The sequence below is a fragment of the Coregonus clupeaformis genome, chromosome 16 (assembly GCF_020615455.1).
Source record: "Coregonus clupeaformis isolate EN_2021a chromosome 16, ASM2061545v1, whole genome shotgun sequence".
Lineage (NCBI taxonomy): Eukaryota > Metazoa > Chordata > Actinopteri > Salmoniformes > Salmonidae > Coregonus > Coregonus clupeaformis.
Genome location: NC_059207.1, coordinates 26,394,827 through 26,421,059, shown reverse-complemented (window position 1 = coordinate 26,421,059; position 26,233 = coordinate 26,394,827). Strand labels below are relative to the sequence as shown.

The 26,233-nt window shown below is 43.3% G+C and overlaps 1 protein-coding gene across 5 annotated transcripts in view; it reads right to left on the bottom strand.

Annotated features, from left to right (window-relative positions):
• Positions 1–4,585: 4,585 nt before the first annotated feature.
• LOC121584579 (surfeit locus protein 4) overlaps positions 4,586–26,233 on the bottom strand; it is a 30,605-nt gene continuing 8,957 nt past the window's right edge. Inside the window, exons 2-6 of one of the 5 annotated variants that reach the window (XM_041900539.2) lie at positions 21,080–21,266; positions 7,084–7,160; positions 6,876–6,919; positions 6,497–6,683; positions 4,586–5,865 (exon numbers count right to left, since the gene is read on the bottom strand). In XM_041900539.2, coding sequence (XP_041756473.1) covers positions 5,599–5,865; positions 6,497–6,683; positions 6,876–6,919; positions 7,084–7,160; positions 21,080–21,266 — 762 coding nt within the window. In that variant the 3' untranslated portion in view covers positions 4,586–5,598. Of the gene's footprint in view, positions 5,866–6,496; positions 6,684–6,875; positions 6,920–7,083; positions 7,161–7,456; positions 7,477–7,516; positions 7,535–7,576; positions 7,585–14,192; positions 15,618–21,079; positions 21,267–26,233 lie in introns of those variants that run through there. The other 4 variants (XM_041900540.2, XM_041900542.2, XM_041900541.2 and 1 more) reach the window with 4 other exon arrangements.

The window sequence follows — 26,233 nt, the reverse complement described above, 5'->3', positions numbered from 1 at the left end:
TGTCTCCTTGCAGCATGCCTAAGGCACGTTCACGCAGATGAGCAGGGACCCTGGGCATCTTTCTTTTGGTGTTTTTGAGAGTCAGTAGAAAGGCCTCTTTAGTGTCCTAAGTTTTCATAACTGTGACCTTAATTGCCTACCGTCTGTAAGCTGTTAGTGTCTTAACGACCGTTCCACAGGTGCATGTTCATTAATTGTTTATGGTTCATTGAATAAGCATGGGAAACAGTGTTTAAACCCTTTACAATGAAGATCTGTGAAGTTATTTGGATTTTTACGAATTATCTTTGAAAGACAGGGTCCTGAAAAAGGGACGTTTCTTTTTTTGCTGAGTTTACTTTTCCCCACTCATTCACCCATCTCTTTACATTGTTTATGCATATTCGGTGGCCTGACTATGTCAAATTCTGAACACAATGCCCATCCTGGCAGATCTGAACCTAATGCAAGCACAATGTGACTTTCGTGCATCCAGACCTAATGCAGCTTGGAGTGATCGGATGACAGAAGTCTCATTTAAGTGCCGGGTGTATCCGAGGCCATAGATGCTCCATATCCATTACTTTGAGTGTTTTATATAATATAACTAAATGGGTTTATTTTTGTGTTGCTGCGGCAGTCAAGAAATCTGCAAGGCCACAGAACATGACATACGCAGAGCTGTGGGAGACCACCTCAAGCATGACCATAGTAGAGCCGGGTTTACCATGCCACCACCACACGCCTTCTGCAGGCTTGAAAAGCGGGATTGATCCATTTGTTTGTTTCAGTTTTCAGTAGTTTCAATATTTTCAATTTTCAACAAAAATGCACAGGATTGGTTGAAAAAACTATACTAAATGTACATACCATGCACAATTTTGACATAGTAGAAGATACTGTTTTTCCAAATCTGTGGCTTTTGTACATATTTATTCTTTGGTTTTGCAAGTCTGTTGATTAGTCGGTTAATTGGTTTTGCAATATGTTGATGCCATTGATTAAAAGAGTTAGAATAGGATGCAATGTAAAATATAAGCTTGTTTGTAAACAATATAACTGTACCAAAAAATGGTTGGTTGCAATAATAATAATGATGACTTAATGTTAATATCATAACCGAATGGAAAGCCCTTTGTTAATATTTGACAATAATTAAATTAATGGTGAGGCATGGAATAATAAAACATGTACAGTACTATTTAGAGACAGTTTCATCTTGCACGTATAGGATGCGTTCTCGCCACTTGTCTTCCCTCTTGCTGATAGGAGGATGGATCGCAGCTCTGGTGAATGAGGGACCTTGGGAGTGGTTGCTTGTATGCGGCATTGGGATTCTAGAGTATGATTTCATGTGCTCTGAGAAGAAGAAAAAAAGCGGAAGTGGAAAGCAATGGACGAGAAGGAGGAAAAAGAGATAGAAATGGATGAAACGGAAAGTGAAATATCATTTTTTCCAAGAATCAAATGCAGCTGGGCTCCCTGTGGGATGGTCAGAGACTGATGTAGAGCAAGATGAGGAATTGTCTCATTTAGAGATCCAGGATTTCTTTGCAACCCAGACGTATAAAGGGCGAAGAGACCCTCCAAATAACTAATGTAATGGTCACTGGGTTGATTGACTCATTGCTCAATAGGGTGCAGACTTTCGGAAGCTTTTGCCAGGTAGTACTGCAGGGGAGGGGTGTGGGTGGTATGTTTGAGGGCTGGGGTATCAGCTGGGGGGACCAGGTACCTGTGAATGATGTCATCGTTATCATGAACTCCCCTGTTGGTTTCTGCAGACATTATACCCACCTAGACCGAGGCCAGCTCCCCAGCCTAGTCTCATAGACTAGACATAACATAATAAACCTAAATTCTCAACGCTCAAATTAGTATGTGTTATGTTTGGTATGGTTAAGACAGCTACTTAAGGCATGGGTGGATGGGTGGGCATATAACGTAAATGTCTAGCAACCCAAAGTTGTAAGTTCGAAGCTCGTCATGGACAACTTTAGCCTTTTAGAAATTGTTCAACTACTTACTACTTTTTATCTACTTTGCATCTACTTAGCATGTTAGCTAACCCTAACCCTTTTAGCTAACCCTTCCCCCAACCCTAACCGTATCCCTTTAACCAAATTCCTAAACTTAACCCTAACCCGTAGCCTAGCTAACGTTAGCCAGTCAGCTAGAATTCGTAACATATTGTACGTTTAGAAAAGTCGTAACATATAATACGAATTGTCATTCGTAACATATATGAAATAGGTGATGGACATCCACAAATTAATACATACCATACGAAACATAACATATCATCCTAAATTGAGTGTCTTGGATTTACGTACTGAATAATATGAAATGCTCCGAGACCAGCTTGAGCCTGCTCTCAGACTTCGTGGAGCGCATGCAGGTGCAGCGGATCAAGGAGGGTCTACTATATGCTGGAGGAGTGCCTGATGCTCAACCAGTATATGGAGCCTGTGCGGCTGCTCAGCTGGCTGGGGGCGGCACTCCGACGGGCCTGGGTGTTCAGGGTGGGAGTGAAGTTCAGCTTTTGGGGCCGAGAGTGGCCCTGCACATCAACGTAGTGCCGGCTGTGCGCGTGCCCGACTCAGACATGTGCGTGGTGGCCCGAAGCGGAGTACTGGCGAGGACTTCTTCCTGTGCAACGTCACACACTGTGCCTGGAGATCCTGTCCTTTCTATACCGGCTGCTATCCAGCCCTCCACCTTGGCCCAGAGGCTGATAGACAATTTCTCATTGGATGGAGGCTTGGTGCTGTGGATCCTTGATTTCCTTAGCAATAGGACACAGCAGGTCAAGGTGGGACAGTGGATGTCGAACAAGCGCGCCACTAGCATGGGATCTCCTCAAGGCTGTGTGCTTTCTCCACTGTTGTACATCTTGTAAAAGCTCCTATCCTGGTAGACACCTGGTAAAGTTTGCAGAGGACACAGGCTCAGCACTGGTCAGTCTCCTCCAGGATGAGAAGCACGGGCCAGTCTTGGAGGACTTTTTGAAGTTAGTGCTCAACACAAAAAAGACCAAAGAGGGATAGACTTCAGGAAAAATTTAACACCTTCCCCACTGACAAGGGACAAGACAGAGGTAGTGGAGGAGTATAAATACTTGTGTTGTACTTGACCACAAGCTACAGTGGGGAGAATGCACTGAACAGATTTATAAGCAAGCACAGCAAAGACTATACTTTTTAATGTTGATCGTGTTCTATTGTCACTGTTTTACAAGTCATTCATTGAAAGTGTCTTAACATATTGTATCATCTGCTGGTACGGAAATACTGTCTCAGAGAAATATGTTAAGAAAAATTGTTAGCTCTGCTAGTAAGGTGCTAGGGTTCAAGCAGACAGGTCTGGAGGTCATTTATGATATAAGAGCCTTCCCAAAAGCTGGCAAAGAAATGATGGACCTCAGACATTCTCTTTATCAGAAGTTTGAGCTATTCCGCTAGGGGAGACGTTACAGGGCAGAACGATCCTTTGTCCCAGCAGTAGCAAGGCTCCTGACTTACAGCGAACATAGTAGTTGTCAGTGTTCTGTTGTGTATAAAGTGTATTGATTGCTCAAGAACTGCACTTTCTACCTGTATATGTCCTTTGTCTGTCTTTTTATGTAGAGCCGCAACCAAGATAATGACCCCATGGGGATAATAAAGACATTATCTTATCTCCCTTCGCCACTTGGGTGGTCATCTTCCTGAGCTCCTACCACCTGAAGACGGTACTGTTACACCTGCTGCAGGTGCGCGGTGAGCCCCAGGACTGGGCCTACTTGGTGGAGAGGTTCCACGACATGCTGTAGTATTACCTGGGTGAAAGGCAGCCCCTCAGCTTCTGGGTGGGGAATGCGGCCCTATGGGAGCTCCTGCCGAAACCCTTTCGCTCAGCTCCAGCAGTCAACCTGTTTAGCCCTCTGTTTCAGCACAAGGGCTGGTATGGCACGGCATTGCTATAGTGGAGTTCAACAGGCCACACAACGCCCGCCTCAACTGCCTGGTGCCAAGAGAAGCTGTCAGTTCAGAAAAGGTGACGTCGTCAGGTCAGTCGATCATGGTGAAGCAGCCTTGTGTACGCTACTGGACCACAAAACGGACTCCTTCTTGAAAGGTGATGACAAAGAGACTGAGCCTGGGAGGAGGTCACCGACCTAGACTGATGCCCCCTCATGGTCCGCGTTGACAGGAACTGCTGATTGCTAGTATTGAGTCAGTGGGAGGACTCAGGCTACTCAGTTATGCCAATAAAACCACTGTGGCCCTAACTTCTCAGATTTATCCACTAGATGGCACAACTAAAAGATTATAACAGTTGAGCTACACATTTAAAAAAAGATTATGGTTTGAACTAGAATAAAAATGTAACATGTATGCGGTTATCAACTCAGGTCTTTATAGTGCATTTGAAATATTTGATTCAACTAACAAGATGTTCAATTCACCTATCATGAAACTGAATAGTGGAATATCTAGCAGTCATGAGTTTGAGGGCAGTGAAAAATCATACTTTTAGATTGCCCTCAAAATGTCAATTATTTCCTGTTATCATGGGAGCCTTGAGATTCATGGTGGAAAAGAATTGCACGGAAACACAGCCAATCTACACATTTAGCCATAATAAACACAGTTTATTCTTTTGTTTATGATTTATAAACAAAAACAATAGAAAATCATTATTTTTTAAAAATGGAAGAACACAGTGAGACCAATGATAAAGCTAAATTGCCCTGTTGTGCTGGATGACATAGAATACTATAATTAACCAATTGTAAACGTTGGACTCAACTGACAGCACTCACATTTGTCATATGGAATAGTTTAACAGGCAATGAGGAATCATTATACTTGTAACAAAATAAAGAACAGAATAGAAATCCCCTCATGTGAAAATGTCTGTACATGAGATGGATAGGCCTGAGGTGTTCATGGGAGTCTACAAGGCATTTGAATAGGCACACAAATAGAATAACTAAGACAAATACAAAAAAAAGCAGCTATCATGCTTTTTCATTTAACTTTCAAATTGTGACTTGCCAATAGTACTCTTTTTTATCCCTTCCTAACCTAAAATATTTGATAGAAAGTACTGTATTTGCCCCCTCATAGAAAAAACCTGACCATAAATATAGTAATGTATCTATTCTCAAATCAGCACAAAAGCAAATCACCATAATTTATACACAATAGTGTAAAACGTGTCCTCTAAAACAGTGGCTTGTGTCTTTGGTTAGGGGCTGGCATTATCGAAAGCATAGACAAAAGATGCACAAAAAAAATAGCAAATGAAGCATGAAACAATTACAGTATATAAATGGTACAAATACACCGTTAAAAGACAATACCTAGAAAATTGGTCACTAAACAAAAAGATATATAAAAAAAGCGATGTCTTGGATATCCCCAAATCGAGCGATGGCCATGTCACGACGAGCTACAGTAGCAAAATAAAGACTGCAAAACATTTGTAAAAGTGCCTGTGGAGGACAGTCCCGGAGAAGTTAGTGAGAGGGAGTGCGACAGATGGAGAATGAAACAGTGCTGAGGGGAGGGAGGAGGTGCGTACTGCTTAGGCCATGGGGGGGGGGGTCCCGTTCCTGGTAACTTGGGTCGAGTCTCACCACAACTTCTTCTTCTCGTCCATGGACACCCCGCCAGGCCCCAGTGCAACAATCAGCAGCAGCCCACCGATCACCGACATGGTCTGGAAGAAATCATACTTGAGGAAGTCGTGCATGGGCTTGTAGGTGGGCACCGTCCAGAAGGCATTGAAGTATACGTTGACTGCAAACAGCCACAGCACCAGGGTGAGGGCAGCCAGCTTGGTCTTGAAGCCGATTGCCACCAGCACAATCAGAGCTGTGCCCACCAGGTTCTGCAGAATCTAAAATGAGGGGTAGGTATACAGTAAGGACAGCAGTCAGTGTTCATTCCAACTCGTGCTAGGATTACAGAAGCGTGTTGATATGGCTGCGTCCCAAATGGCACCCTTTACCTTATATAGTGCACTACTATTGACCAGGGCCCCCCTAGTCAAAAGTATTTCAATATATAGGGAATGCGGTGCCATTTGGGACAAAGACTATGTGCCTGAATCCCTATTGACTTTTGTAAAATGCACTGGATATGATAACACTCTCCAAATGTTTTTCATGTATAACAGTTGTAGTACTATGTGACAATATGTACCTACACTACATCCCCTGTACCCATCTCTTGAATTATGATGTAAAGATGCATTTCAGCGCCAATACACCTCAACTACACTAAATGGTATGCATCTGTGCAGCCAGCCGCAAGCTGACTGCCTGACAGACAGGTTAGACCTGGGTTCAAATAGTATCAAATGTTTTTTCAAATACATGAGGTGGTTGATTGAGCTCGCAATGAAACCAATGGAATAGTCCCAAAAGAACAAAAAAACACCCTTATCCGGGCAGGCTCGATCAAATGCTTAATCAAAAGTAGAGAACAAATGCGATTTGAACCCAAGTCTGCTAGAGCTCAGAACTCACAGAGATTAAGCTGGGGTCAAAGTGCAGCAGGGTCATGAACATGAGCACCAGGAGAACCCGTCCTCCCAGCTGCATGTACTGCTTGGGCGAGTGCTCTCCCATGGACGGCACCCCAGCAAACATGCTCTTCCCCTCCCCGCGCGACTCGGCTAGCAACAGCAGGAGCCCCCCGCCCAGGGCCAGGTTCCTGGAGAGGGAAAGGATGAGGCAGAGAGAGAGAAATAGTTCATCAGTGTATTTGCAGTTTTGCACTGAGAGATTTATCATTCGCTGAGGGGTGTGCCTCTGATCTGTGCTTCACGGAAGGAATGTTTAAAGACTTATGATCACTAACTTGGCTCTCATTGGTTCAAATGAAAAAGACAAACAAAGGACTCACCTCATCAAGAATTTAAGATCCCATAAAATGCTGTAGGCAATAGTCTGAAATGGTAAGAAGATTTAGTGAGACTCTGGTTTCCCTTAGGTATTTAATTAGCTATGAAGATTATTATAAACAGAATATAGTATCACGCATGGTTTCTTTATGCTTAATCTTCCACTGTATTCAGGCCATATACGATTAAGAAAAACAAGTTTAGACTTACCTGTAAAGCAAGGATTCCAAATAATGCAAAGCAAGCATACTGGACAAAATTCCTACTGAGGATAAGGACACAGCCACCTGTTTGAAAGGGAGATGGACAAAAACACTTAATAACTTTTCTCTCCCTCCCTCCCTCCCTCTCCCACAGTCCCGCCATAGGCCAGTTTTCAGAGCCCAACGTAACTGCAACTGGCCGTATGGGTCCTCATCCCTCATCTGCTAGATAGTGATGGGGAATAAAATTGATACAGTAACGTATCGGGGTATTATATAGATATTTGATTGCTAGGTAGTGTTAGCAAGCGGTAGTAGGCTGTACTTGCGTCCAAACTCCGGTATTTTTCGTCCTTTAGCCTTTAACAAGTCTCTCTCACCTAGCTGTCCTAGTAGGTTCAGTAACTCACCTAATTGTCTTGGTAGGTTCAGTAACTCACCTAGCTGTCCTAGTAGGTTCAGTAACTCACCTAATTGTCTTGGTAGGTTCAGTAACTCACCTAGCTGTCCTAGTATGTTCAGTAGCTAACCTAGCTGCTCTAGAAAGTTTAGTAACTCACCTACACTAAGACTTTCCTGTAATTTCAACAGTAACTGTTTCACAGCATGAATGCTGTAGATTGCACTGTATTATGGGTAAAAAGCTGAAAAAAATACTGTAAACTAATTGGAAGCCTGCTGTAAAAATGTACCTAACATACTGTATTTCTTTACAGTTACAGCTTATGCCTACTGTAGATTCAAATAATCCGTTTCAGGCGCCAACCTCATGCTGTCGGGTGAGACACATGACGCTCAGACTATTTTAGTAAATTACTTCTTGAAGTGGAAGAATATTTTCAGCGGCTACCTTGATTGGTTTATACACTGAACAAAAATATAAAACGCAACATGCAACAATTTCAAAGACTTTACTGAGTTACAGTTCATATAAGGAAATCAGTCAATTGGAATAAATTCATTAGGCCCTAATCTATGGATTTCACATGACTGGGAATACAGATAAGCATTTGTTGGTCACAGATACCTTAAAAAAAGAGGTAGGGGCGTGGATCAGAAAACCAGTCATTATCTGGTGTGACCACCATTTGTCTCATGCAGTGTGACATCTCCTTCGCATAGAGTTGCTCAGGCTGTTGATTGTGGCCTGTGGAATGTTGTCCCACTCCTCTTCAATGGCTGTGCGAAGTTGCTGGATATTGGCGGGAACTGGAACACGCTGTCATACATCTCGATCCCGAGCATCCCAAACATGCTCAATGGGTGACATATCTGAGTATGCAGGCCAAGGAAGAACTGGGACATTTTTCAGCCTCCAGGAATTGTTTACAGATCCTTGCGACATGGGGCTGTGCATTATCATGCTGAAACATGAGGTGATGACAGCGGATGAATGGCTCGACAATCTATTTGCATTCATTGTCCGTAGCTTATGCCTGCCCATACCATAACACCAGCACCACCATGTTGCATACTGTTCACAACGTTGACATCAGCAAACCGCTCGCCCACACAATGCCCACTGCAATCTGCTCGGTACAGTTGAAACCGGGATTCATCCGTAAAAACCACACTTCTCCAGCGTGCCAGTGGCCACCAAAGGTGAGCATTTTCCCACTGAAGTCGGTTACGATGCCGAACCGCAGTCAGGTAAAGACCCTTGTGAAGCCGTCAAGCACATAGATGAGCTTAACTGATACGGTTTCTGACACTTTGTGCAGAAATTCTTCGGTTGTGCAAACTCAGTTTCATCAGCTGTCCGGGTGGCTGGTCTCAGACGATCCCGCAGGTGAAAAAGCCAGATGTGGTGGGTTGGCGTGGTTACACGTTGTCTGCGGTTGTGAGGCCGGTTGGACGTACTGCTAAATTCTCTAAAATGAATGGTAGAGAAATGAACATTATATTCTCTGGAGGACATTCCTGCAGTCAGCATGCCAATTGCACGCTCCCTCAAAACATGCAGTGCATTCAGAAAGTATTCAGACTTTTTCCACATTTTGTAACAGACTTATTCTACAATTGATTAAATAGTTTTTTCCTCCTCATCAATAAACACACAATACCCCATAATGACAAAGCAAAAACAGGTTTAGACATTTTTGCACGTTTATAAAAAAACAGAAATATAACATTTACATAAGTATTCAGAACCTTTACTTAGTACTTTGTTGAAGAACCTTTGGCAGCAATTACAGCCTCGCGTCTTCTTGGGTATGACGCTACAAGCTTGGCACACCTGTATTTGGGGAGTTTCTCCAATTCTTCTCTGCAGATTCTCTCAAGCTCAGGATGGATGGGGAGCGTCGTTGCACAGCTATTTTCAGGTCTCTCCAGAGATGTTAGATCAGGTTCAAGTCCTGGCTCTGGCTGGGCCACTCAGGGACATTCAGAGACTCGTTCCGAAGCCACTCCTGCATTGTGTTGGCTGTCTGCTTAGGGTCGTTGTCCTGTTGGAAGGTGAACCTTCTCCCCAGTCTGAGGTCCTGAGCACTCTCAAGCAGATTTTCATCAAGGATCTCTTTGTACTTTGCTCCATTCATCTTTCCCTCGATCCTGCCTAGTCTCCCATTCCCTGCCACTGAAAAACATCCCCACAGCATGATGCTGCCACCACCATGCTTCACCGTAGGGATGGTGCCAGGTTTCCTCCAGACGTGACGCTTGGCATTTAGGCCAAAGAGTTCAATCTTGATTTCATCAGACCAGAAAACCTTGTTTCTCATGGTCTGAGAGTCCTTTAGGTGCCTTTTGGCAAACTCCAAGCGGGCTGTCATGTGCCTTTTACTGTGGAGTGGATTCCGTCTGGCCACTCTACCATAAAGGCCTGATTGGTGGAGCGTTGCAGAGATGGTTATCCTTCTGGAAGGTTCTCCCATCTCCACAGAGGAACTCTGGAGGTCGATCAGAGTGACCATTGGGTTCTTGGTTACCTCCCTGACCAAGGCCCTTCTCCCCAGATTGTCCAGTTTGGCCGGGCGGCAGCTCTAGGACGAGTCTTGGTGGTTCCAAACTTCTTCCATTTAAGAATGATGGAGGCCACTGTGGGGGACCTTCAATGTGGGGGACCTTCAATTCTTTGGGACCTTCAATGCTGCAGATCTGTGCCTCGACACAATCCTGTCTCTGCACTCTACAGACAGTTCCTTCAACCTCATGACTTGGTTTTTGCCCTGACATGCGCTGTCAATTGTGGGACCTTATATAGACAGGTGTGTGCCTTTCCAAATCATGTCCAATCAATTGAATTTACCACAGGTGGACTCCAATCAAGTTGTGGTCCTCTGTAGCTCAGCTGGTAGAGCACGGCGCTTGTAACGCCAAGGTAGTGGGTTCGATCCCCGGGACCACCCATACACAAAAATGTATGCACACACGACTGTAAGTCGCTTTGGATAAAAGCGTCTGCTAAATGGCATATTATTATTATTAAGTTGTAGAAACATCTCAAGGATGATCAATGGAAACAGGATGCACCTGAGCTCAATTTCGAGTCCCATAGCAAAGGGTCTGAATACTTATGTAAATAAGGTATTTGTTTATTTTTAATACATTTGCAAACATTTCTAAAAACCTGTTTTTGCTTTGTCATTATGGGGTATTGTGTATAGTGACAAATAATGACAAAGCAAAAACAGGTTTAGAATTTTTTGCAAATGTATTAAAAATAAACAGAAATACCTTATTTACATAAGTATTCAGACCCCTTGACTTTTCCACATTGTTACGTTACAGCCTTAGTCTAAAATGTATTACATTAATTTTTTTCCTCATCAATTTTAGAATAAGGCTGTAATGTAACAAAATGTGGAAAAAGTAAAGATGTCTGAATACTTTCCGAATGCACTGTATGTGGCATTGTGTTGTGTGACAAAACTGCACATTTCAGAGTGGCATTTTATTGACCCCAGCACAAGGCACACCCGTGTAATGATCAAGCTGTTTAATCAGCTTCTTGATATGCCACACCTGTCAGATGGAGGGATTAGCTAGGCAAAGGAGTAATGCTCACTAACAGCGACGTGCACAAAAGTTGAGAAATACTTGTTTTGTGCATATGGAAAATTTTGGCAATCTTATTTCACTTTACATTGCGTTTATATTTTTGTTCAGTATAAGTATCTTTACTGCTTGTCAATGTTGAATTACTGCATGTTTTCTTAGTTAACCTAGCTAGCTAGCTGGCTAATGTTAGCTAGCTACTTAGCTAGCTCAAGTTGACAAGCCATTTCGGTCTGCTCTAAATTGCTCGTAAATATCTTGCTGTGAGACATAGAAAAACATTTTTCCTGTAGGCTTAGATTGAAGAGATGGCAAATAGGAGTGGCAATATAGTCCATTATCATCCTCAGATAACAATTGACAGGGTAGGTTTAGAGTGTTGTTGTTGGCATGTCATGCCTAAGTTTCCTAATCTTGCCAATCAAAAAATAATTCAAGTAGTTGGCAATATCAGTGGGTTTTGTGACGAATGAGTCTGCTGATTCAATGAAGGACGGAGCAGAGTTCGCCTTTTTGCCCAAATTTCATTGAAGGTGTTCCAAAGCTTTTTACGATCATTCTTTATATCATTGTTTCATAGTACAGCGTCTTCTTTTTGTTTAGTCACATTATTTCTCAATTTACAGTACGTTTGACGATCAGCTGTGTAGCCAGACTTATTTTCGCCTCGTCCCTCTCAAGCATACCATTTTTCAATTCATCATCAATCCACAGGGATTTAACAGTAATTTTCTTAAATGGGTGCATGCTTATTAGTACCTGGAAAAAGCAATTTCATAAATGCGTCAAGTGCAGCGTCTGGTTGCTCCTCATTACACACAACAGACCAGAAAATATTATTTACATCTGCAACATAGGAATCTCTACAAAACCTCTTGTATGATCTGTTATACACTATATTAGGCCAGCCTTTGGAACTCTGTCTTTCCTAGATATGGCTACCATATTATGATCCCTACATCCGATGGATGCGGATACTGCATTAGAGCAGATTTCTGCAGCATTTGTAAATATGTGATCAATACATGTGGATGATTTCATTCCTGTGCTGTTCGTAAATACCCTGGTAGGTTGTCTGAACCTGAACCAGGTTGAAAGGCACTGGTTACAGTTTGAAGCTTTTTCTTGAGTGGACAGCCTGATGAAAGCCAGTCAATATTTAGGTCACCCAGAAAATATAAAAACCTCTTGATATCACATACATTATCAAGCATTTCACACACATTATCCAGATACTTGGTGGTCTATAGCAACTTTTTGGCCATCAAGGAAAACACTATGTCTGGTGCAAACCCAACACCTCATCACCCCGAGAACACCCTCCCCACAGTGAAGCATGGTGGTGGCAGCATCATGCTGTGGGGATGTTTTTCCATCCGCAGAGACTGGGAAACTGGTCAGAATTGAAGGAATGATGGATGGCGCTAAATAAATACAATTCTTGAGGGAAACCTGTTTCAGTCTTCCAGAGATTTGAGACTGGGATGGAGGTTCACCTTCCAGCAGGACAATGACCCTAAGCATACTGCTAAAGCAACACTCGAGTGGTTTAAGGGGAAACATTTAAATGTCTTGGAATGGCCTAGTCAAAGCCCAGACCTCAATCCAATTGAGAATCTGTGGTATAACTTAAAGATTGCTGTACACCAGCGGAACCCATCCAACTTGAAGGAGCTGGAGCAGTTTTACCTTGAAGAATGGGGGGTGAATAGTTATGCACGCTCAAGTTCTTGTTTGTTTCACAATAAAAAATATTTTGCATCTTCAAAGTGGTAGGCATGTTGTGTAAATCAAAATGATACAACCCCCCCCCAAATCCATTTTAATTCCAGGTTGAAAGGCAACAAAATAGGAAAAGGGGGGTGAATACTTTCGCAAGCCACTGTAAATTAGGTTACTTATATTATGACTTCCAACACCCATGGGACAATGTACAGTTGCAGCAGCACTAAGACAACTCAGCGACACAATGGCAGGGATTGAGTCATTGTCTCAACGGGGCCTTGAAATGTGCGGACAAGGTCCAAGCACCAAGATGATTTGGATGGACTGTCATTCCTGTAGAGCATCTTCTGTTTACAAAAGGTGTAAAAGCCATCTATAGAAGTTATGGCAACGGAGCTACAGTAGTCTTTTAGTCAGCTGTGTAATGCCAGTAGCCTGCTGAATCTTTCACAGCTGTGGCCCAGCGATGGTACAGGGCCTGAAATAAATCTGCCACTTTTTGGAGTCTTTCAGAGCTAGAAACAATTCTTTAAAATCCAGTTTCAGCAGTTCTGAACTAGCCATCCTAAAACAGCGATGTTGTTGATCCATCTGCAGTTTTTCCCTTTCACAGCCATTAAACGTTGTAATGGTTTTAAAGTCATCATTGGCCTCATGGGGAAATTCCTATCTGGAAACTGACTTAGGAAGGATGCCTGCATCTCTGTAGTGACTGGGTGTATTGATACACCATCCAAAGTGTCATTAATAACTTAATCTTCAAAACAGATATTCAATGCCTGCTATTATTTATTTTTACCCATCTACCAATAGGTGCCCTTCTTTGCGAGGCATTGGAAAACCTCCCTGGTCTTTGTGGTTGAATCTGTGTTTGAAATTCACTGCTCGACTGAAGGACCTTACAGATAATTGTATGTGTGGGGTATGAAGAGGAGGTAGTCATTCAAAACACTATTATTGCACACAGTGAGTCCGTGCAACTTATTATGTGACTTAAGCAATTATGTTACTCCTAAACTAATTTTAGGCTTGCCATAACAAAGGGGTTGAATACTTGACTCAAGACATTTCATCTTTTCATTTTTAATGAATTTGTACAAATTTAACATAATTCCAAATTGACATTATGGGGTATTGTGTGTCGGCCAGCGACAAAATCTAAATGTAATCGTTTTTTAAATTTAGGTTGTAACAACAAGGACACAGGGACAACTCAAATTTCCGACTCAATCTTTTTTTTTTTGCTTTCAGTTGATTGGTCTGTCCATTAAATTAGGTTGTAAACCTTTAAAGACAGAACAAAAAGTTACAATTTTAATTAAACATTTTAATGAACTTAAATTAGTTTAAACATTTAAATAAACATTCTAAATAACCATTTAAGCCTTTTACCATTGGCGTCTTTGGACTGAACCTGTGACTGAACTTGGAGTCTTCTCTCTGAAATGTGTTCTTCTGAATGACTGAGCCCCTCCATGCCTTCACAGGTGCTCCAAATCAGTGAAAATGACTGATCAGGTGACAAGCAGCCGGTTTGCTGCTGCTGGTGCACTCTGGGAAGTGTAGTTCTTTGACTCACTCCTGAGATTCAGCTCAACACCTCCCACTTAAGCTCCTGTTTTTTTCAAATCCAGAGAGGTCACACAAGCCCTTCACACCTCTGTTTGTTCTTCAATGGGAAGTAGAATGACAAGGCGTCTGACATCTCTATGAAGAATTGTGGCTGGGATTTTGGTTTGAAGCCTCTTCGTTCTTTCACCGTTTGCTCTTGTGGGCCCTTTTTTGCTGTTTGACTTTGTGAGGTGAACAGGATAGCTGGGAAAAGTCTTCACAAGCACATCTCTTACGATGCCTTTGCTGTCAGCATTGACACCGACCACTCTAGCCAGCTTGTACTGTCCTCTTAGGGCGTTTTGGTCAGCCAACCAGACCACATCTCCAACAGCAACATTTCGCTCTTTGGTGTGCCATTTGTTCCTTATGAACAGATTAGGTCCAGCCAATTGGCTCCACTTCTTCCAGAAATGGCTTAACTCTGCTTGAATATGTTTAAGTCTTTTGTAAGGGTAGCCATCAAACTGGAAATCTCCAGGGTCTCCCTTTGGATTGAATTTACCCAGGCTTTCTTCCTCATCCGGAGAAGGGTTCCCGCCACTCCCTCGTGATTTGCTTTGTGGGATTCTTGTGCCAGCAGTGTAGACACCCATGCTTCAAAGGGTAAAACTGGCACTGCTGTCTTATCTTCGTTGAATGTCTGAATTCTGCCTCCACAAACTAGCAGCCCAGAGTTCACATCTTTGTACACTGTCAGTCTGCTTAGAGTTGACTTTCCTGAGTGCCTTGTAGGTCTTCTTTCTGCTGACTACTTCTTGCTTGAGCACTTGTTAATGCACCTGAGAATGCCTTCCTCTGGAGCTTGTTTACACTCTCCCTGGCATGAGCTGCAACCTCTCCAGCTGATTTTATAGGCCACTCCTCCACTGGCCACTTTAGGAACTCTGGTCCATTTTGCCATGTGGAATTCTCCTTCAAATCTTCAGGAGCACCCCCTCTTGTTATGATGTCAGCTATGTTTAGATCCCCACGGATCCACCACCAGTCTTGCACTTGTCCAGCCTTCTGGATTTCACCCACTCTATTTGCAAAGAAGGTTTTGTACCCATAACTGACTCTTTGAATGGCTCCCAAGACCGTTTGACTGTCAAGTAGATGGAACCATCTCTCGATCTTCATTCGAGCATGCTTTTCCACATACTTCCTGATCCTGGCTGCGAAGACAGCACCACAGATCTCAGCTTTTACAGCTTCTCCCTTCTGATCCAGGGGTGTCAGCTTGGCTTTTGATTCAACTAATCAAACTTTAGTGCCTTGACTTGTCTCCCATCTTAAGTACATCACAGCTCCATAGGTTTTGTCACTTCCATCAGAGAATGTGATGCCCCAAGGTTTCACTTCCCAGCCAGCTGGTGTGAGGCTCCTGTGGAATTTCACCTCTCCAAGCTGCACATATTCTTCAAAAAACTGGATGGCTTCTTCTCTGAGGCTTTCTGAGAGAGGTTGGTCCCAGGTTTCTTGGGTTAGTTTCCCACCCCCTCCCTCTTGGAATGCTTTTCGAACAAGAATTGCTCCGTTCTGTTTGGCAGGTGTAACTAAGCCAATTGGGTCGTACAGTCCAGCCACTTGGCTTAAGAGAGCCCTCCTAGTCAGTGGGTTAGGTGTCTCAGTTCTCACCTCCTCCTTGAGAAGATTTTTTCCAACTCTCATCTTCTTTTTCCTTTTGGAAAAGTTAACTGAGGTTAACATGTAGAGCTTGTCTTCATCCATTTGGTAGCCGATACCCAAGGCTTTGTTGTCTTCGTCCCTCATTTGATTTGGAAGAATTAAGGTTTTACTTTGTGTCTTTGTTAGAACCTCCATCTCCATTCCTTGCCTCCCACTTTGCCCTGACCGGACCCATGGTTTGAGGAAGAACCCTCCAGCTTTCAAGATCTCTTCGACATTTGCTGTGATCTTGTCAAGTTTATTCAGGTCATTTTGGGAGGTTAAGAGGTCATCCACATAACTGTCCTCTTCAATGACTCTGCGCTCATCCTCCAAGTGAAGAAAGTTGGGCAGGCGTGCTGTTTCCCTCATAGCCAACTGAGCAATGTAACCAGCAGGTCTGTCCCCAATGTTGACTCTGGTTATTGCATATTCACTTATCTCTTCATCTGGGCTGTCCCTCCAGAGGAACCTGTGAAGATGCATCTCACGCTCCTCCAGCCATACAGAGTTGTACATCTTTTTGATGTCTCCTAGAGATGCATACGTCCCTTCTCTGAACCTCAGCAAGACAGCTCTTATAGGGTTGAGAACGTCTGGTCCCTTCAGAAGAAGATCATTCATACCCACGCCTTTGTATTTCTGGCTACTATTCCATACAATACGAACCGGTGTTGTCACCGAATGAGGGTTTGGGTAGCATATGCGACTTTCCAGTCTGGCTCTCTGCTTAGTAGCTTTCCATCCTTAAGAAACAAGCCTGGACTGCACTTTTGTTGTTCGGGAGAGAGGCTGGATCTACCGTCCAAGGATACTTTGCATCCCAATGTGGAGCCGGTGTGTGAGCATCCCCCTTCTTGTAGGTGAGGCCTTCTTTAATGATCTCCAGTTCCCTCTCCTCTGCCAGGGTCATTTCCTTTCCTCCTGGTGGACAGTTTCCACATCGGCATCCTCCACATTTTGGCTCACATGCAGCTCCGATGCTGTCCCAGTGCCACCACTCAAGGAACTCACGGTTACTGGCAGCTGTACATTTGGTCTGAGTCACATCCTCCTGCTGTAGCTGGGCTGTGTCAGTTGTTGGACTTGTGATTTCTTGATATTTGACAGCTGCTGTCCTCATGGAGCGAGCGAAGTGTGTTTTGGACTCATATGCTGCAACCTCCACTTCTACAAATAAGTCGGGATGTGCTCCACCCACTGTTTTCCCCAATGGACCCTCCCACAAGACGAGGTCTCCGATGATTTTTACCCTCTGGGGAGCGAGTCTTCCCTCTCGGTGGCTAATGAGAAGTTCAACCTCTTCTGGCCTTTCCAATTCTGTAAGTTTGACTTCTGGGAATAATTTTTTCAACTTCTCAGGTTCAATTACTTGATGCACTCTGGCGATTTCATCCAAGCCGTAGCAGACCATTTCATGAGCTCTCTCTGTCCCTTTAGGTGTCTTGACTCTGACTTTGAGGAGATAGCTGTGTGTTCACCTCCATGGTCATACCACCAACCCCATGCACAACTAAAGTTGTCTTCTCATGTCTTAACCTCAGTCTTTCAGCAGCCTTATGGGTAATGTAGTTTGTGTCTGAAGCAAGGTCAATTAAAGTCCTAATCTTCTGCCCTGCGTTTGCCGTGACTTGCATCAACATCATGATCTCAGACTGGCCTGAAGCATCGAGTGTCACTGCGGTTTTGTTGGTGCTGGTGAAAGCCTTTCTGCATCGATCTGCCATTTCCTGGGAAAGTTCAGACAAGATCTCCTCTTGTTCCTCCGTTAGCTTGCTTTCACCTTTGCCGTCTTTTCCACTTTCTCTCTTCCCCTCTTTTGACTTCTCCCTTTGGGCAGAGGAAAAAATGGTGGTCTGGGGCACCACCTTCCCTTTTACAGTCTTTGTTCTGCATAGGAAAGTGTCTCTGCAGTATCCATCTTCATCATGGCATCCGAGACATTTTCTGCATGCTCCCAGCATTCTCAATACAGTTTTCTTTTCAGGTAGCTTAAGTCTTTTGAACTTTCTACAGAAGAAGATTTTGTTGTTGTGCCCACTATCACCACATACCTCATCAAGCTCTTCTTTCTTTGTGGTTTTTGTTGAGGCAATCTTTCTGTCATACTTCTTGTCCAAACGATCTGATTTTTCTCACCTTCTCCACAGTTCTGAGCTGTTCGAGTCTCTCTAGTATTTCTTCTTGACTTTTCAGGAACTTCAAGGAGCATGACAAAGTGGTTGTCTGATGTGACATTGTTTCTGGGTTCAACCATGAACATCACCCAGTCTCTTTTTAATGAAGTCAGGCAACTTGCTTTCAATGGATCTAATTACCAGTGGGTTATTTATGGCTCCAGAGTTTCTTAACTCTGTGAGATCTGCTAGAGCCTTCTCCACTGACTGTATGAGATCAATTACCTTTCTTGGTTGGTTCCCTTTCACATGTGGCATCTTCTCCAGCTCTTCCAGGATTTCCACTATGATGGTTGACTTGTTGCCATACCTGTTCTCCAGGACTCTGAACATGTCATCGGCAGTGGTGTAGGTTGAAAGTCTGAGGTCTTTTGAGATTTTGTCATCCACACTCTCCAGGAGTTGAATTTTCTTAACTTCAGTTGATCCGGATGGCTCTCCCTGCTTTTGTAGCCTTTCCCAGTCTTTCCTCCATCTGAGATATTCTCTCTTGCTTCCATTGAAGATAGGTAGAGAGATTGGCTTGATTCTCACTATTGGTGTGGATGTTGCCGGTTGGGGTAGTAGTTTCACTCCTGTGCCTTGCTCATTGATCGTCCGTGCAGTGGCAAATTCAGGTCTTAACTCAAGCCTGTAGTAGAATGCTCTTACGTCCTTGACTCTTCCATCTAATTCGTCCTTTAATTCTACAGGGATCCATCGCTCCCATGTTGACATTGCCGAGATGGCCTCTTTTATTCTCTTGTCCAAGAGAGCGAGGTGCACTTCATAGCCCTCCAAATTGGCACTTTCCACAGGTACATCAGCCGCTTTATCATTGGCTTTTTCTGCTTCCAGGATTGACACAAGAAGTTCACTCCTTCCATACCTCGACCACAGGTTTGTTTGAACAATGTCTCTTATCTCCGCCAACTTTGTTTCACCTTCATTTACAGATCTATCAATGTCAGCCTCTTACTGTTCATTAAGACCTGGTTCCTTATCCTCAGTCATGTCAGCCTCCAGTCCAATCCTGTAGTCATCGTTGGCATCGAGCATCTTTCTGAAACAATCTGAAAGCTTAGCGAATTCCTCCTTTAACTCCACTTGAAGCATGCTGCTTGCTCCTCTTGAAATGAAGTTGGCTTGTCTGGTGAAGCTGCTTTTTGCAGTGGTCCTCTCCTTTTTGAGCTGCTGGACCGACTTCCCCAGGACATCTTCCGCCATCTTGACTTCCTCTGCGTCAACAGCTTATTTCTGGATCTGAAGCCGTTTATCCTCAGGGCCAGCTCAACTCAAATTTCCGACTCAATCTTTTTTATTTTTAGTTTGCTTTCAGTTGATTGGTCTGTCCATTAAATTAGGTTGTAAACCTTTAAAGACAGAACAAAAAGTTACCATTTTAATTAAACATTTTAATGAACTTAAATTAGTTTAAACATTTTAAATAAACATTCTAAATAACCATTTAAGCCTTTTACCATTGGCGTCTTTGGACTGAACCTGTGACTGAACTTGGAGTCTTCTCTCTGAAATGTGTTCTTCTGAATGACTGAGCCCCTCCATGCCTTCACAGGTGCTCCAAATCAGTGAAAATGACTGATCAGGTGACAAGCAGCCGGTTTGCTGCTGCTGGTGCACTCTGGGAAGTGTAGTTCTTTGACTCACTCCTGAGATTCAGCTCAACAATTATACTGAACAAAAATAAAACGCAACACCTTCAATGATTTTACTGCGTTACAGTTCATAAGGAAATCAGTGAAATAAAATTAATTCATTAGGCCCTCATCTATAGATTTCACATGACTGGGCAGGGGCGCAGCCATGGGTGGGCATAGGCCCACCCACTGGGGAGCCAGGTCCAGCCAATCAGAACGAGTTTATCCCTACAAAAAGGCATTATGACAGACAAATACTCCTCAATTTCATCAGCTGTCCAGATGGCGGGTCTCAGACGATCCTGTCTGAAGAAGCCGGATGTGGAGGTCAGGGGCTGGCGTGGTTACATATGGTCTGTGGTTGTGAGGCCGGTTGGACGTACTGCAAAATTCTCTAAAACGACGTTGGAGGCAGCTTATGGTAGAAAATGTAACATTCAATTCTCTGGCAAAACTGCACATCTTAGAGTGGCCTTTTATTGGCCCCAGCACAAGGTGAAATAAGCTTTTTGTGCGTATGGAACATTTCGGGAATCTTTTATTTCAGCTCATGAAACATGGCACCAACACTTTACATGTTGCGTTTATATTTTTGTTCAGTATAGTTAGCAAAGGTTTGAAGTAGGTGCGTCTAGCTGTCTTATTTGTATTTGTTCAATGCCTCAATTGGATATATGGCTGTACAGATTCCTGGTTTGAATCAACCCAAGATGAACGCTGAAAACGGGACAAAGTGCATGACAAGGTGGCCCAGAGGAAGCCAGGTGCTCTCAACCCCTACATCGCCCCATTCTTCCAAGAGCTCACTGAGTTTGAATGACCACACACACACCACAAGCTTGATAATTCCCTTGTCACCTGTCTTTTTACCCTCAGTGTATCAGCCCCTGTGCTCTGGTCTCTCATTCTATTCTTTATTTTTCTATGCTTGTCCTAATTGGTGAGAAGAGATACTGTAATGTATTTGACAGTACTATTTTCCTTACTGTAAAACATTACAGCATCCCTGTAAATTTACAGCAGGGATGCTGTAATATGTTTTTACAGTAAAGAAAATAGTATTGTCAAATGCATCTCTGCTGTAAAGCAAAATTACAGTATTAAGCTGGCAACTCTGGTGCCAGTATAATGCTGTGCATTTACAGGGAGAAGCTTTACAGTGTAACTGTCCTAGTAGGTTCAGTAACAGGTTCAAGTTACTCACCTAGCTGTCCTAGTAGGTTCAGTAACACAAAGCAGGCGGCCAGGAAGTAGCCACAGCTCCAAGCGGCCTCAATGTAGTCCTGCTGCGCGTTCCACTGGAACCACATGCGGATGCCGTCCTCCAGGAAGGTGCTGATCAGACACAGGCGCGCCACGTGAGGAAGGTATTGTTTGGTCACTCTCAGGAACTGCCAGAAAAGAGGAAGATGAAGTGGTTGGTTAAATGGTTACAGTCAGAGAGAGTAGTTCAGTCACAACACATGCAGTTGCAGGCTCGAGGTTACGTTTTCCCTAGGTACAGATCTAGGATCAGCTTTCCCTCCCTCAATCCAAACCTTAACCATGAGTGGGGAAAATGCTAAACTGACCCAAGATCAGTATCTAAGGACAACTGTTGTAGTCATTAGTGGCGTTCCAAGCAGGACGTCTTCTGTCCAGTCACAGGTTAATAAGACATCTTCTGAGATGCGTTAGCATAATAAACAGACGACCTGGAATGCCCCCAGCATTGCCACTGGTTGCAGCCAGGAGAAGATGATTTGCTTAGATAGGCTACCTGGTATGTATTCTTACATGCAAATATAAGACCTAGTCAGTTGTGTCTACAGGGGATGGGTGAAGGGTGGGAGCACTGTTACATATCGCAATATACATTTTTGGATGATATATCAATATTTGACGTGAAGTATCGATTTGTAAAAATGTTAATAATAATAATTGCTACTGTAGGTAGTGTTAGCTAGTGCTAGGTTAGCTGTACCTGTGCCAAAACTCCGGTATTTTTCATCCTATAGCTTGTTCTCCATCTTTTTAAATAGTGAGCCAACATGTTTTCAGCACTTATTTGCCTGACTGATCAAAACTCGTTTTCTCAAGCTCTCTCGTCTCTCTGCAGAAGAAAGCAAGCAATATGTTTGGAACATCAAATTGCAATATGGAAACGCAATTCATATAGAATCGCAATACATATCGTATCGGCACCGAAGTATCGTAATATCGTATCATGAAGGCAATTCTCAGCCCTAGCTTGTAGTAGTAGTACCTCTGAGAAAACTGGTCTGTTTCCCAGAGGTTTGTGTGTTAGACAAGAATAGCCAAAGAGGGCGACTTCTTATTACGTTTAGCCTAGATACTGTCAAAGTGAGCAGGTCTGATAAGGTCACAGTACACTTCACTGCTACTATCAAAGTTGGTGTGCTTTTTAAAATCAATCAATAGCGGAGCTCTCACTCAGAGGTTGCAAGAGGGTGTTCAAGCATAGGCTATTCAATATAGGAAAGTAGGCTAACATTTGCCTCCCATACATGATAAAATACATGGGCGACACTACAGTGCTATTTGCAGGTTAGGTGCAGGGTTTTGTGCGGTGTAGAGCGGAGGACTCCTATTAGGCTAATATGTCCTACTAAATGGCCTGCATGCAAACAGACAGCAGCTATCCAAACATTGCCTCTGTTTAATGGTTAACAGCATCACTTCAATTAGGCTAAACTTTCCTCAATTGACCAATACATGCCAAGATCGAGTCAGACAGATTTCCAGCACTAGTGGTGTCATGTTTCCAGTGGCGATTTTTAAATGAAAATATTGGTAGGGCATACTCAATCAAAAAAGCTAATATGCATCGATACCACTACACACAAACGTTATAACATTCGGTTATAATCAGTTTACTTCCCATAGTCAAATTCAGCATGAGTCTACAATATTGCTAAGAGTACTGGGATGCAGCCAAAACACTTCTGAGTGTGTCTACCTCCTTCCATCCACCACCAACCAAAGTTGAACCTTTTCCAGCTTGCTATATTTTAACGGATTACCTTATTTCAATGTTTAGTGGATGAGCACCGAGACGTTTTATCTTTACTTCATAAAGCTAAGTTTGAAAATTATTTGCTAAGGGATAGTCAACATGAGTGATAACTTTTCAGCTAGCTAGAAGACGTGGTAAACAATGAAGTTGACACATCAGTTCAATCAAAGTTACCGGAGAAAAGACGTTGACTTATGTGGCCAATGACCTTGAACCTTCTTGGACGGGCACTTCCAATGTAACTATGGCAACACCCATGTGGGCAGAAGTTGCCTGACCCTCAGTGGGCTCTCCCAGTAGGTGCTGCGGTGTTGTGAGTGACATCACCCTGAGCCAATCACGCACAACCAGATAAGCTCAACGACACCTACACTCTGGGCTTACTCTGGTTGCTCCCCACAGAAGGCACTGAGCGAGGCTGAAACAGCTGCATTCTGGAGCTGCCTTACTCAAAGAACATTTACCAAAACAATAATACGACAGGGAGAAGTCGAGTATGCTGCTTTATTAACTCAAGCAATGATTTTGTTTACATTGTCTGCTAACTGATATGATATGAATGAATGCCAGAATTACATGCAAAACAGCACCATCTGCTGGACAGTGGTGGGGCTGTGCCCCACATGCCTTGAATGACGCGTCGCCACTGCTTTCTTCCAAATGGCACCCTTTTCCTATGTATTGCACTACTCTTTACCAGGGCCCTTAGGACTAAACATTAGTGCAAAAGTAGTGCACTATATAGGGAATCGGGTGCCATTGGGGACATATCATGGTAGGGATGTGCATCTTTCCGATATGCAGCTATACTGAAGAAAAATCTAAACACAACATGCAACAAATTTCAAAGATTTTATTGCGTTACAGTTCATATAAGGAAATCTGTCAATTGAAATGCCCAGCCAATCAGAATGAGTTTTACCCCACAAAAGGACTTTATTACAGACAGAAATATTGCTCAGTTTCATCAGCTGTCCGTGTGGCTGGTCTCAGACGATCCCGCAGGTGAAGAAGCCCGATGTGGAAGTCCTGGGCGGCCGTGGTTAAACGTGGCCTGCGCTTGTGAGGCCGGTTGGACGTACTGCCAAATTCTCTAAAACGACGTTGGAGGCGGCTTATGGTAGAGAGAGGAACATTAAATTCTCTAGCAACAGCTCTGGTGGACATTCCTGCAGTCAGCATGCCAATTGCACGCTCCCCCAAAAATGGAGACATCTGTGGCATTGTGACAAAACTGCACATTTTAGAGTGGCCTTTTAATTGTCTCCAGCACAAGGTGCACCTGTTTAAACTACTTATTGATATGCCACACCGGTCAGTTGGATGGAATGTCTTGGCAAAGGACAAATGCTCACTAACGGATAAACACATTTGTGCACAACATTTTAGAGAAATAAGCTTTTTGTGCGTACGGAAAATGTCTGGGATCTTATATGTCAGCTCATGAAACATAGGACCAACACTTTACATGTTGCGTTTATATTTTTGTTCAGTATAGATACATGGGCTCCGATACAGGTCTGATAGGTTTTAGTTTGAAACAATTCGGTGCGATTCTGTTTGATTAGAGAACAAATCAATGCGATTTGGTGCGCTAACATTTGTTGCATAAACATTCATTTTCCATTCTAAATTAAAATCTGCTGTAGATGGAGCTCATGAGCTGGGCCTCTCTGAGCTGGATCTGTCTGAGCTGGATCTGTCTGAGCTGGATCTGTCTGAGCTGGCCTGTGCCTGTAAATGATGTATGGTCTAAATGATGTATGTCTATGGTGTACGTACTATGTAGGCACCTGAGCTGAGCCATAACGGAAACTAGGCATCTAACACCCCACTACCACAATCCGATTAGGAGGTGCAATGTAGCCTGTCTCTCCCCACTTTGGTTCTTTAAATCACCATCACCCACTAATTAACTTGTCATTTTTGCAGATTAACCATTTGAGCTAGCAATGTATCAATATTTATTGTTTACAAATTAGCTATGACACAGCCAATGAATATATAGCACAACTGTGGTCCTCCAGATGTGATGCTTGGCATTCAGGCCAAAGAGTTCAGTCTTGGTTTCATCAGACCAGAGAATCTTGTTTCACTTGGTCTGAGAATTCTTTAGGTGCCTTTTGGCAAACTCCAAGCGGGCTGTCATGTGCCTTTTACTGAGGAGTGGCTTCTGTTTGGCCACTCTACCATAAAGGCCTGATTGGTGTAGTGCTGCAGAGATGGTTGTCCTTCTGGAAGGTTCTCCCATCTCCACAGAGGAACTCTGGAGCGCTGTCAAAGTGACCACATCGGGTTCTTGGTCACCTCCCTGACCAAGGCCCTTCTCCCCTGATTGCTTAAGTTTGGCTGGGCGGCCAGTTCTAGGAAGAGTCTTGGTGGTTCCAAACTCCTTCCATTTAAGAAATGGAGGCCACTGTGTTCATGGGGACCTTCAATGCTGCAGACATTTTTTGATACCCTTCCCCAGATCTGTGCCTCGACACAATCCTGTCTCGGCGCTCTACGGACAATTCCTTCGACCTCATGGCTTGGTTTTTGCTCTGACATGCACCGTCAACCGTGGGACCTTATATAGACAGGTGCGTGCCTTTCCAAATCATGTCTAATCAATTGAGTTTACCTCAGGTGGACTCCAAGGTGTAGAAACATCAAGGATGATCAATGGAAACAGGATGCACCAGAGCTCAATTGAGTCTCATAACAAAGGGTCTGAATACTTATGTAAATAAGGTATCAGTGTCTTGTTTTGTTAGTATTTGTAAAAAATTCACACAAAAAAAAAAACTTTTCGCTTTGTCATTATGGGGTATTGTTTGTAGATTGATGTGGGAAAAAATGATTTAATCCATTTTAGAATAAGGCTGTAATGTAACAAAATGTGGAATAAAGGGAAGGGGTCTAAATACTTTCCAAATGCACTATGTATTTATAACAGCACAATCATGGGCTTGGGCTCATTAATTCGTCTTTAACGTAGGGCTCATAAAATGTATTTAATGTATGGGTCATCGGGCTCAGGTAGCATCAGGCTAGAATTGTATATCAAAGCTCTAATCAAATCCAGACATAGGCCCATTTATATGCATTATAATGCTTTTGAATGGCACTTCCGTCTTTTGGCGGGAAATACCAGGTTACACAGGAGAAAAGCGATTGGAACATTTGTAAAATACCAGGAAAATATTCAACTCTAGTAGGGATGGTGTTAGACGGGTGATGAGCTGTGCCTGGTTTTCTCCAGACATTGCACTTTGCATTCAGGCCAACAAGTTCAATTTGTCTCCTCAGACCACAGAATCTTTTGCCTTATGCTCTGAGTCTTTTTGCAAACGCCAGGCG